At 55.4% G+C, this 11,509-nt stretch overlaps 1 protein-coding gene across 3 annotated transcripts; it reads left to right on the top strand.

Moving 5' to 3' along the window:
* The first annotated feature begins 2,166 nt into the window (after positions 1–2,166).
* Positions 2,167–11,196, top strand: STOML1 (stomatin like 1). Of its 3 annotated transcripts, none has more exons than XM_082647587.1 (7): positions 2,167–2,415; positions 4,018–4,124; positions 5,186–5,335; positions 5,616–5,819; positions 8,841–9,036; positions 9,507–9,716; positions 10,245–11,196. In XM_082647587.1, the coding sequence occupies exons 1-7, from the start codon at positions 2,283–2,285 to the stop codon at positions 10,436–10,438; spliced, it is 1,194 nt and encodes a 397-aa protein (XP_082503713.1). In that variant the 5' UTR covers positions 2,167–2,282; the 3' UTR covers positions 10,439–11,196. The 3 variants fall into 3 exon arrangements, with proteins under 3 accessions (XP_082503713.1, XP_082503712.1, XP_082503714.1); XM_082647586.1 differs by having other exon boundaries at positions 9,504–9,716; XM_082647588.1 differs by lacking the exons at positions 2,167–2,415; positions 4,018–4,124 and adding an exon at positions 4,280–4,385 and having other exon boundaries at positions 9,504–9,716.
* The last annotated feature ends 313 nt before the right edge of the window (positions 11,197–11,509 follow it).

The following is an 11,509-nucleotide window of genomic DNA, read 5'->3' as shown; positions in this document are numbered from 1 at the left end:
GCCACACGTGGCTCCTACTTTGGAAGAACCCCAGATCTAATGGAGGAGCAGGCCGCCAAAAGGAGATTTTCACACAGTATTGAGACTGGCTGGAAAGGAGATCCCTCAGCTGGGACATGAAGGAATGGTGGGAATTCGCCAGGGATTCAGAAATTGGCGGGACACTTTAAGCAGAGAGAACAGCACATGCAAAGGCATGGAGGTTTGAAACAGGAGAGATTGTTTAGAAACTAGTTTTGAGAAAAAACAACTAGTTTTCAGTTTCAGTTTTGGTTATTTTCAGATTTAAGAGGGAACCCATGAGTAATGTTGACCCAGGAGTGCGCTGGGGCAAGGTGATAGCTAAGCAGATGGACAAGTACTGTGGGCGACAGTCGGTGAAGGGTTTGGAAACGAGGAACAACATGATCTGTAGTGTATATTGGGACAGTCATTCTGACAACCTAGGGGCAGGTGGCCTGGTCTAGGATAGTGGCCGTGGGATGTGGGGAGAGACCAGTGTCAGAGACACTAGGAGGACACTGAGTGGAGATGAGGGGAACAAGACGATGCCTTGTGTGACAGTTGGAAGGGCTGGTGAATCTGAGGCAGTAGGGAGTGGGGAGGGAATGGGAAGAGCTGGTGGGCAGGTATGAGAAGAGTGAGGAGAGACGCAGAGGTTAAGAATCCTCCTGCCAATGCAGGGGACAGGGGTTCGAGCCCTGGTCTGGGAAGATCCCACATGCCACGGAGCAGCTAAGCCCATGTGCCACAACTACTAAAGCCCGCGCCTAGAGCCTGTGCTCTGGAACAAGAGAAGGCACCGCAATGAGAAGCTGGCGCACTGCAACGAAGAGTAGCCCCCACTCACCGCAACTAGAGAAAGCCCGTGCACAGCAACAAAGACCCAACGCAGCCAAAAATAAATAAATAAATATATTTATAAAAAAAAAAAAAATGAGAGAGCAAGTTAGCTCTTGGCCAAAGGAGAAGCCCAGCTCCAAGCTGGTGAGGGGAGAAAGCACAACTCCAGGTGGCATCACTGGGCCAATACCCCTGTCTTCAAACTTCAAAGCATCCCAGTCATTGTGCTGACTCCCGTGTACCCATTTTGTGCTCAGTTCCAGTCCGGGACAGACTAGAGGGATGGTGATGGGGCCTATCTCTTGTAAAGTTTATAGTCTGGGGTGGGGGTGGGGGGATGCGGGGAGAACTAACTTCCCAGGGACAGTGCAAAGCCTCAGGAGCCTACCCTACCCTGCAGCTTGATCAGTGCCTCCAGAGGTTTAGAATCAGGCCATCAAACCAGTAAAAGCCAAAGATGGTAAGCAGCCATCTGCAGAAGGGACCTGGAAGTGGACTGAGGCGCCTGAGGGCTGGCATGTGTGAGACAAGGAAAGCTTTATTAATTTCTTTGCCCGCTTTGGAAGACAGCCTGCCCAACACCTTGTTGGAAATGAATGCTTCTCAGAGTAAGTTCACCATTTGCATTTGGGTTTTCTCAAGCCATGGAGAGACAAGTTACCTCTGGGTACCTGGATCAAGGGGCATGCTGCTTCTGCAACTGCAAGACTGAGGATCTCACCTCTGTGATGCTCTGGAGGGCTGCCCTGGGTTAGCACTGTGCAATCCCCTCCTTCCTTACTCTGCCATGCTCCCTGAGGTCTGCACATGAAATTTCTTTCTTTTTGTGCCCAAGTTCAGGCCCTCCTGCCCCACCTTGACCCACAATGATCTGGCTACTCCTTCATTCAACAGATAAGCACTGAGATCCACTCTTTGCCAGGCCCTGCTTGCTGGGCTGAGGGGACACAAAGAGGAATAATTTGTTTATCATGCCTTGGAGAAAACCTAATTCCATATAAGGGCAACCTTCCCAAAATCCGTCCCTAGTTTTTGAGTTCGTGCTGAGAAGGCTGGTAGCATTTCCTTGCTTCTGGAGAAGATTCAGCTCCTGAATCTTACAAAGTTGAGCCCCTTACAAAGCTCAACTTCTCTTCCTGCTCCTTTTCTAAGGCCTAGTGGGAGCAAGGTGTAGGAGGACGGACTCCTGCGGGCTTCCAGGAACACGGACTACCCTCCCTCCCTGCCCCGCGGCCGCATTTCGGTCCTCCCAGCGCAGGGGGCGCTGTGCGACGGTGAGAGGCGAGCCCGTCCTGCCTCCTCCTTCTGCGCCAGGGCCACCGCCCATGGCCGCGCAGGCGAAACCGGGAACGGCGACCAGCAGGGGTGGGGCGGTGTAGCGGCCGGCTGGTCAGGCTGCGTACAGTGCTGGGGCGCGGGGCGTACCCCCGTTAGGAGTCATGCTCGGCAGGTCTGGGTACCGAGCGCTGCCCTTGGGGGACTTTGACCGTTTCCAGCAGTCGAGCTTCGGCTTCCTGGGCTCGCAGAAGGGTTGCTTGTCCCCGGAGCCGGGCGGCGTGGGGCCTGGGGCCGGTGAGTGGCCGCCCAGCACAGCGGACCTGGGAGAGATCGGCTGGCAATCCTGGGCCCGAACCCTCTGCCTCTCGGGAGTCAGCCGGTCTTGCGCGCTCACATCCTTACAGGAGGGACCGAGAGGGGGTCTCCACGATGTGGAGAAGGGCTTGCATCAGGCGCTGGGATGCTACTGCTAATCCAGCCCTCCTAGGGCCACGGGGCTGCAGCACCACAGGTCTCTCATCTTCCAAGAAGCGTCGCCCCACCTCGTTTCTCCTCGGCTTTTATCAGCCCAGAGATTTCAGGTTTCCATTTTGCCTAGAAAGAAACTAAGGTCTAGGCATAGGAGGTCACCAGCATGCCAAGGGCACTTGGCTGCAGAGAAATGGCAGAATCTTCACCTCAGGGGGCACCTCTAGACTCCCTAAGCTTGAGCATGTCCCTGTTCCCTGGTGGAGATGTGCAGGCCCTCAGGTGCCTGTCATGTCTTCCGGGCCCTGTCTTGCTCCAAATCCTTGAGTTATTCCCTTGGCCCGTAGGCCAGATCCCACATGCCACAGCCTAACAACCAAAACCCCAGAGGATGTGGCCCCTCTGTGATCCTCCTCTAATGACAGCTGCCCCTATCCAAGGGTTCCTTTCCTGCAGGGGCCACATGGGTCAGAACGAGGCAGGAAAGGAGATTTAGCATTCTGGGGCCCAGAGAGCCCGGAAGTACAGGGTTCCTGGAAGTGTGGAGCCGAGGCTCCTGTCTGCTCTCTGTTCAGGGTTGGGAGAGGAAAGAGCAGAAAATAACCTCTCCCAGATTCTGGGGTTTTCTCAGCTTTCACTCCCATTCTGGGCTTCTGGTTCACGGGGGAAGGGACCTGTGGTTCAAATGAATCTCATTTTCCTAGCTCTCCGTCCCCCACCTCTCACCTGAAGCTGCTTCAAGCGAGGCATGGCCCAGAGGGCATTAAAGGGGGGTGAAGAATTGTGAACTAGGAAAGAACATCTTTGCCCTCATCTCTGGCATCTGTTGAAGAGCAATTGATGCTTCATCCCTTTAAGCTAAGGTCCAGTGATGCCACCCTCACCAGATAGCCTTAGGCTGTCTCCAAAAGGACTCCTTGAAAGCACACTTCTGGGGCTGATAGTAGAGGAGGTGTTATGCCAGCAGCATTCAGTTCAACCCAGCATGTGCTTACAGATGCCCAGGTACTCCTGGCTTTGCCAGCTATGGGAGGCAATATAAATCAGACAAAAGGATTGACTCCTGCTCAGCCCAGTGAGGAGAGCATCATGTGATTGGCTTCTCAATTCCAATGACTACTGTCTCGCAGAGAATAGGCCTTGTGAGGGTGGGACTTGGGACAGATTTGTTTTGGTGTATGGGAGGAAGGAACAGTCCTTAACTAGCACCTGCCCAAAGATATGGGAGTAGTATTAGGTTCTTAGGGCACGGCACTAAAGTGGAGTGAAGAACTGTGAGCTTGGAAAGAACATCTTAGCCCTGAAAAGGAAGGAGCCACTGAAAGGGGAGGTGGGCAAAAGGTACACTTGACTGAGTTCACCCAGCCAGCAGCTGTCCTGCCAGACCCAGTCGGCATTCCTTGACTACCTCTGCTCTCTTGTCCCCAGATGCACCTCAGAGCTGGCCTTCCTGCCTCTGCCATGGCCTCATCAGTTTCCTGGGGTTCTTGCTGCTGCTGATCACCTTCCCCATTTCTGGTTGGTTTGCCCTGAAGGTAAGGCTGGCTGGATCAGCCCCCAGAATGGTTGGGCCATGTGGAGAGCTTTGGCATTGGTGGGTGAATTCCCCATCCTCTGCCCCCTTCCCCCAAATATCACAGCTCTGTGAAATGGGCTGGAAAATAATTGTTCATTCTCACCTTTCAGATGAGGAAACTGAAGCTCAGACTTGTCCAAAGTCATACTGGGAGCCAGTAAGTGGCAGAAACAAGTCTTCCCAAACTCCCAAGTTTGGGGGTCTGAACACTGGCTTTAAGGTGCACACAAATATCTTCCTCCCTTTGGGTTAGGCTAAATTAGAAACGAAAAACACTCAACCTGGCCCAGCAGGTGATGAGTAATAGGAATTTCAGGCCTCGTTTTCAACAAGGGATGGTGCAGATGGGAAAGGATGAACTAGAGTTGAGGATTGCACCTAAAAGCTGCAGTGAAGGTGGAAGCCTACCCTCGTGTGGCCCCAGGCAACAGCCAGTGTCTCTAGAAAGCTTGGGGTTTGGTGTGATCTCGAAGGGAGTCCTTAGAAGGTCCTAAATCCTAGTCCCCAAACTGCCACTGAAACAAGTATTATGTGACCTTGGGCAAGTCACTGCCTCTCTAAGACTTCATTTCTCAATTTGGACATATTTCCTTGTCTGAGGATTCCAGGAACCTGAAGTTGGCAAAGCCCTTTGCTCGGGGCTGCTATTAGAGCAGCCCAGCTTTTCCCTTAACTAAGACAGGGCAGACAGTTTCCTGGTTTGAGTCATGTCTAGCTTCAGATCACACAGGTGAAAGGTTTCACTGAGGATCAAGTCAATACAGTATGGCAGTTGAGGGCGTGGCTTTTGGAGTCATTCAGAACTGCGTTCAGATCTCGTGTGTTTCACTTGGGGGCTTTGTGATTTTTGAGCACGTCAGTTAACCTCTCAGAGCTTTGTTTTTTTCATCGGAAGACAGAGCTCAGGATACCTGACACTGAACAAGGCCAGAGGGAGAGAGGAGAGGGAGGGACCTGGGGAGACATCATTGCCAGAAGCAGCTCAGTGCTTTCAACCCTTTTCCTTGCTGCTGTGGACAGATCGTGCCCACCTATGAGCGCATGGTCGTGTTTCGACTGGGCCGGATCCGCACCCCTCAAGGACCCGGTATGGTTCTGCTCCTGCCCTTCATTGACTCCTTTCAGAGGGTGGATCTGAGGACACGAGCCTTCAGTGTCCCTCCTTGCAAGGTGAGGGGCTTCTTGGCTCCTGTGGACAGAGGGAGTGGGGGCTTATGCTGGGTGTATTGGCCTGTGAGTAGCCATTAGGGGTGAGGAATGAGGAAGATACCAGAAAAAGGGGGAGGGGGCTGGGAGGACAGCCTTGATCCATATACCTAAGCCCACGCACTTGGGGATACCATTTTGCTCCTGAGGAGCTAGTGACCAGGCGAGTGGGTCAGGTTGGGTGGTCTCAGTGGGCCTGGCCTCCCTGCGCCCCCAGCCCCTCTTTCATGGCCTCCCCCAACAGTTGGCCTCTAAGGATGGGGCTGTGCTGTCTGTGGGGGCTGACGTCCAGTTCCGCATCTGGGACCCGGTACTGTCGGTGATGACAGTGAAGGACCTGAACACAGCCACACGCATGACGGCCCAGAACGCCATGACCAAGGCTCTGCTCAAGAGGCCTCTGCGGGAGATCCAGATGGAGAAGCCCAAGATCAGCGACCAGCTCCTGGTAGGCAGCTCCACACAGGGCAGGGTTCGGGGCTGGCATCTCAGCCCAGCTCTGCCTGCCAGGGCACTTTAGCAGAGCACCAGATCGCTCTGGGCCTCAGTTTGCCTTATGTCCCAAGAGTGTAACAACTTTTGAAGAGTCAGTGGTCTGGGTGGGACTGTGAGTCGAGGAACAGAAGATGGCACCGTAGCGATCTTAGGCAAATCTATCCCTGAGAGGTGAAGGGGCTGGGACAGGGGAGTGGCCTGACAGAAATTCTTGGGTCCTGCCCCGACTGCCTGAGGTTTCACTCTTCACTGCTCTGCAGGCATTGCCATGACAACACTGGGCCTCAGGGGCACTCAGCCCCTCATGGGGCAGGCAGGTGGGTGAAAGGAGCAGGGGCCTTCCTGGCCTAGTCACCTTCAGGGGAATTCCATGCTCCCCGAGGCAGCATGTGCATTTTTGTGGGTTTGTGTTCTTTGTTCTGAAGAGAACAAAGGGACATGAGGGCATTTGGGCCTTTTTCCTGCCTCTTCTCTGAGTGTGAGCAGTTACCCTGGAATTCACCTCAGATCCCTCCTGTGACAAGATGGGGTTGAAATACATGTGTGAAGGCGTGTCCCCTGCTCCTCACGTTCACCTTGTGCTTTCTCCCATGTCCTGGCAGGGGACCGTGGGTGAAGTTTCCCCTCGTTCCCCTAAGATCTGCTTTCCCCAGGGTTAGAGGACAGGAAGGGGAGTGGGGTAATGCCAGTCCTGGAGGTCGCAGTCCCTTCAGGAAATAAATCAACTGGGTGAAATTCCCAAGAGGAGCTCTCACATGCATAGCATTTTGCCTGGCTCGGTGTATCTCTGCTTTACATTTTGCTGCAAAGGCTGGTATTATTGTTTTATTTTGGAGGAAGGAAACTAAGGCTCAGAAATTATTTGACTTGCCCCTTAGACCTGTGGTCAGGGCAGAGCTGGACCAGAGCCAGGTCACCTCCCCCCAGCCCCCAATCCAGTGCTCAGTCCTATACAACTCAGATCACAATTTGATAATTTTTTTTCATGAAACCACATTCCGTTTTGATCTACCTTTAGGAAGAGAAAATTGCTGTCGGCCTTGTTGCACATGGCTTTGGTGCAGCAAAGCCAAGAGAGGCCATCTGAGGGAGTGAGTCCCATACCAGGACATTAGAGTCATGTAGGGCCATTGCCCAGATTGAGTTGGCTCCTGGTAAAGTGGGGTCATTGCCTGGCTAAAATGAAATCTCCGGAAATCCAGCACACCTCCCTAAGGCCCGTTTCAGGCATACGTTTCTCATTCTCACCGCGCCCCTGCTTCTGCGTACTTTTCCTCTAGAGGGATTGCACGCTCCCCACCTCTCACTTGCTGGGCCCTCCTTAGCTGCTCCAGGCCAGCCACTTCACCCCTCACTGCCCCAGCCCAGCCTCCCCCATTGCCACCCCACCCGTCCCTCTGCCACAGGCCTTGCCTCTTAATCCTCAGGAGAAAACACTCTAGGGTGAGAACTCTTTCAGCTTCCTCCAGCATCACCCCTTCAAACTCATCTGCATCTGTGCTGTTTCCCTGTCTCACTGGAAGCATCTGCTTCCTCTGCACCGGGCAGTGCTCTGGGCTCAGGACTCGGCTCCCTCCCTCAATTCAGCCTCTTCTTGCCTTTTTGTGAGGACACATATTTTCCCTTTGTCCCAGACCCCCTCTAGCTCTTAACCCCTCTCTCCCCTTTCCTTCCTCCCCTCCTGTCCTTCATCTAGGCTCCCCCCACGCTCCTAAGACTGACGTCACTGCCGACCTCATGGTGACCTCCCTCTTGCTAGCACAGGGGCACTTCTCAGTCCTTCCCTTACTTCACCTGGAGGCAGCCTTTGACTCCATGGACCCATCCTTCCATTATTCTTGGATCCTCTGCTTCCATTATTCCACACTCCTGGTTACTCCCTGTTCTTCTGCCCTTCTGTTGCCAGGTTTCCCTCAGTGGTCTCTTCTCACCTGTGACCTCCCAGGAGAGCTTACCCACCTGGGGCTTTCTGCTAACTCTAGACACTAATTATTCTCAACACTCTGATCCAGTCCCACTCTGCCCTGCTTCCTGGCCCCACTTACCCAATTGCGGTTGGCCGTCCCGTAGACACCTCAAGCTTAACGTGTTTAAAAAGTCACCATTCCTTCCCTACCCACCCCCAAATCTGTGTCTTCCTCTGTGTATGCTCTCTGGATAAACGCCCGCGTTCCTGATCCGTGCAGGCAGCCATACTAGAAACGTGGCTCCTCACCGCCCTCCTTGTTTTCGCACATCCGGGCAGCCGATAAGTCCAGCGGTTCTATTTCTCTAGTGTCCTTCTGTAGCTTAATAGAGTTTACAGAGTTGTGCCCCTCCCCTGGTGTGTCTCGGCTCACAGCCGCCTCTCTGCCTGACACCGCATCTGCATCACTTTTGCCTGCGGTTTGAAACAATGTCCTAGCTGGTCTCCATGCCTCTACTCTTAGCCCCTCCAATCCAGTGTCCACACGGCAGCCAAGAGAATCTTTGCAACAAGCAAGACTGCTCCGTCCCTTGCCTGCTAAACTCATCTCCGGGACTCCTTGTGCCTCAGAATAGATCCAAGTGAGCGGGAGCAGCCTCCTCTGAGCCCTCGGCTGTCTCTGGTGTCCCAGGCCACAACTGAGGGTCCAGCTAAATGGAACTGTGGTTCCTCACGGTTCCCCGAGCATTCGAGGTGCTCCTTTCTGCATTTTTGCACCTGCTCTTCCCATTGCCTGGAAGGGCCCTCCTTTGATGCCCCTTCACCTGGATGATTCCTCCTCCTCCTGGCATCACCCCCTCCTCCCTGCCCCACACCCTCTCCTGATTGCTCACTACCAGCTGCCCACAGCTGGGTTGTAATTGCCCTCTGCCTCCGTCCCAGGCTGGGAACTTCTCAAGGGCAGGCCTGGTGCCTCATGTGCCACCATGGCCATACCAGCCTGCCTAAAGAACGTGCTCTGGAAAGGTTTGTTGAATGAGTGCCATTTCTCCCCACACCATCCTGCAGCTGGAGATCAACGACGTGACCAGGGCCTGGGGGCTGGAGGTGGACCGCGTGGAGCTGGCAGTGGAGGCCGTGCTCCAGCTGCCCCAGGACAGTCCAGCTGGGCCCAGCCTGGACAGCACCCTGCAGCAGCTGGCCCTCCACTTCCTGGAAGGAGGCATGTCTTCAGTGGCAGGAGGTGCCCCACTCCCCGAGCCAGGTAAGGAGCCTCGGGGAAAGAGTGAGGGTGGTCCCCGGGGCGCTCAGCTTGGTGTCCAGCACAGACTGAACTTTGCTACTTGTTCCCTTAACCAAGCAGCTTGTGCAGTGCACACCCCGCCCAGCTGTTCAGGCCACCCCGATTCTAGAGCTGACCAGAGCTAAGGCAGTGAGAAGAGTCCAGGTGTCTGAGTGTGTGGAGGCCTTTGGGAGCCTCCATGGGAGGAAGCAACAGCATCCAGCAAAGAGTTTTGGATTCAAGGCCGGAGTAGCTTAGAAATGGCATTTGGGGTTATGGCTCAAATCTCAAGGGCAGCTTCTTAGGAAACTGAGGAGGAAACTGAACGTGGGCCTGAAGAGGGTGTAAGACGGAACTGCCGCGAAGGTACGGAGGCCACACGTTGACCTTGGCAGCACGTTGACCTCCTTCTCTCTGCCTCCCTCCCCAATCCCTTCGGCCGCCCCCAGCAGATACCTTGGATATGGTGAACGAGGTTGAGCCGTCTGCCCCTCATGGTGGTGCCGGGTCCAGCCCCAAGCAGCCTGTGGCCGAGGGGCTGCTGACGGCTCTGAAGCCCTTCCTGTCTGAGGCCCTGGTCAGCCAGGTCGGGGCCTGCTACCAGTTCAATGTCGCCCTGCCCAGTGGCACCCAGAGCATCTACTTCTTGGACCTCACTACAGGTGCAGCTGCCCTCCCTGCTGTCTTCCTTCCACCTGGGTTGCTCGTAGCCCCGACCACCCACGGTCCTTTTTCAGACTGGGCCCTGCTCCTGCCCCCAGTTTAGGGCAAACTCATAGCAGTCAGGGGCTCCGATGCCATTTGCAGACAGTGACTACCCAGGCCTCGGTCTCCCTGCCCTGTCCTCGTCAGCAGGACAACTCAGATGGCCGAGCTTCCTGTGCCAGGCGCCCCACACACGTTGTGGTCCTGTTCACGGCAGGCTCAGCGCGGAGCATGTTTTGTGCGTTATCCCACCTACTTCTCATCATCAGCGTGTGATTTAGGGATTATCCTCGTCATCCCCATTTCACCAGTTTGGAAACTGAGGCTCTGAGCGGTCACACAGCCAATGGGACTTGAACCCAGGGTATTAGAATTTGAACGCTTAACCACTCTTTCCACCCCTCCCAGTGGGACATGCTAACCTCTTCTACCCCCTGCAGCATAGTCGTCCCCCTACTAATGCTCAGTTTTCTTTCTCCCCACAGGGCAAGGGAGGGTGGGGCATGGGGTGCCTGATGCCATCCCTGATGTGGTGGTGGAGATGGCCGAGGAGGACCTGCAGGCCCTGTTGTGCAGGGAGCTGCGGCCCCTGGGGGCCTACATGAGCGGGCGGCTGAAGGTGAAGGGCGACCTGGCCGTGGCCATGAAGCTGGAGGCTGTCCTCAGGGCCCTGAAGTAGCAGGTTTGGCTGACTGTCCATAGCCCAGCCCCGAGCCTGGCACCAAGCCAGGGGGGCATCTTGGAGGAGGAGTCATTGACACTGCACCTTGGATTGTTGAGGCCCTGAGAAGTTTCAGGCCCAGCAAGAGCCAAGGAGTGGAGGCTGGGAGACCCTGGAGACTGGGAAAGGCCGAGTCAGGCGGCCCTGCCCTTCTCATCCACAGTGGTTCTCTGGACAAGCCTTTGCTGATCCTGGTCCCCTGCCGCGTACCCGGTCTGAGCTGGGTGCACAGCGCGATGACAGGAGAGCCAGGCCTGCTGTGCTGTGCTGCCTGCCTGACTGGAGAGCCAGGGCTGACAGAAACAGCCTGACAGCAGCTGGCTTGGTCCCAGTGTGAGGGAGCAATGCGTGCAGCTCGGGCTCCAAGCTCCAGAAGCGGCTCAGAGAGGCTGGAGGAGGGAGAGGGGCGGCAGCCCCGAGAAGAGGCCCCTGCGGTGGGAGGGGTCTGGGGATCGGCTGGGTCTGCCCTGCTGATTGCAGTCCAGGCCCAGGCTGGGGGGATGGGGACAGGAAAGAGTGGGGCTGGCTGCTCCCCGGCTCTGCTCTTGAAGACGTCTGTCTTGACTCGTCTCCCAGCTCGGTCTTGCATGCCTGACAGACTGGAGCCCGGGGCAGCATGAAGGAGAGCCCTGCTGTTGCTTTGCTTTCCGGAGGTTTGAAAACCTCAAATAAATGTGATGTTTACAATGTATTTGGAGAGAAATAGGGGTAATGGAGGTGGGTCGGAGGGTCTCTGAGGTGATGCCCCTGCTGCCGGACCGGGGCCCAGGCCCTGAAGGGTGACACAAGCCCTGACAGTGCTCTTCAATCACCCACAGTTCCACTTCCTGCCAAGGGCCTCAAAGCAGGCAGCAGCAGGGCACTCTGTTTCCCTTTATAGTCAGGGTAGAGGTTTGGCAGGAAAGAGGGGGTGTGGGTGTGACAGAGCTGGTCTGGCAAACAACCTAATGAAGGCAGGGCTGGGGGCTCGTATCACATTCAAGAGAGGGGTAGGAGCTGCTATCAGCTGCCCCTCCTGTTATACCCCTG

This window comes from Grampus griseus (genome assembly GCF_964374135.1).
Source record: "Grampus griseus genome assembly, chromosome: 2".
Classification (NCBI taxonomy): Eukaryota; Metazoa; Chordata; class Mammalia; order Artiodactyla; family Delphinidae; genus Grampus; species Grampus griseus.
Note: the sequence above shows the minus strand (reverse complement) of the source record. Positions and strands in the feature narration are given on the sequence as shown.

Bases quoted from the DNA above. Each gene is read 5' to 3' on its own strand.
- STOML1 (XM_082647586.1), top strand. From the start codon at position 2,283: ATGCTCGGCAGGTCTGGGTACCGAGCGCTGCCCTTGGGGGACTTTGAC. The intron at 4,125-5,185 runs GTAAGGCTGGCT...TGCTGTGGACAG, and splicing joins CTGGTTGGTTTGCCCTGAAG to ATCGTGCCCACCTATGAGCG. The intron at 5,336-5,615 runs GTGAGGGGCTTC...CTCCCCCAACAG, and splicing joins TCAGTGTCCCTCCTTGCAAG to TTGGCCTCTAAGGATGGGGC.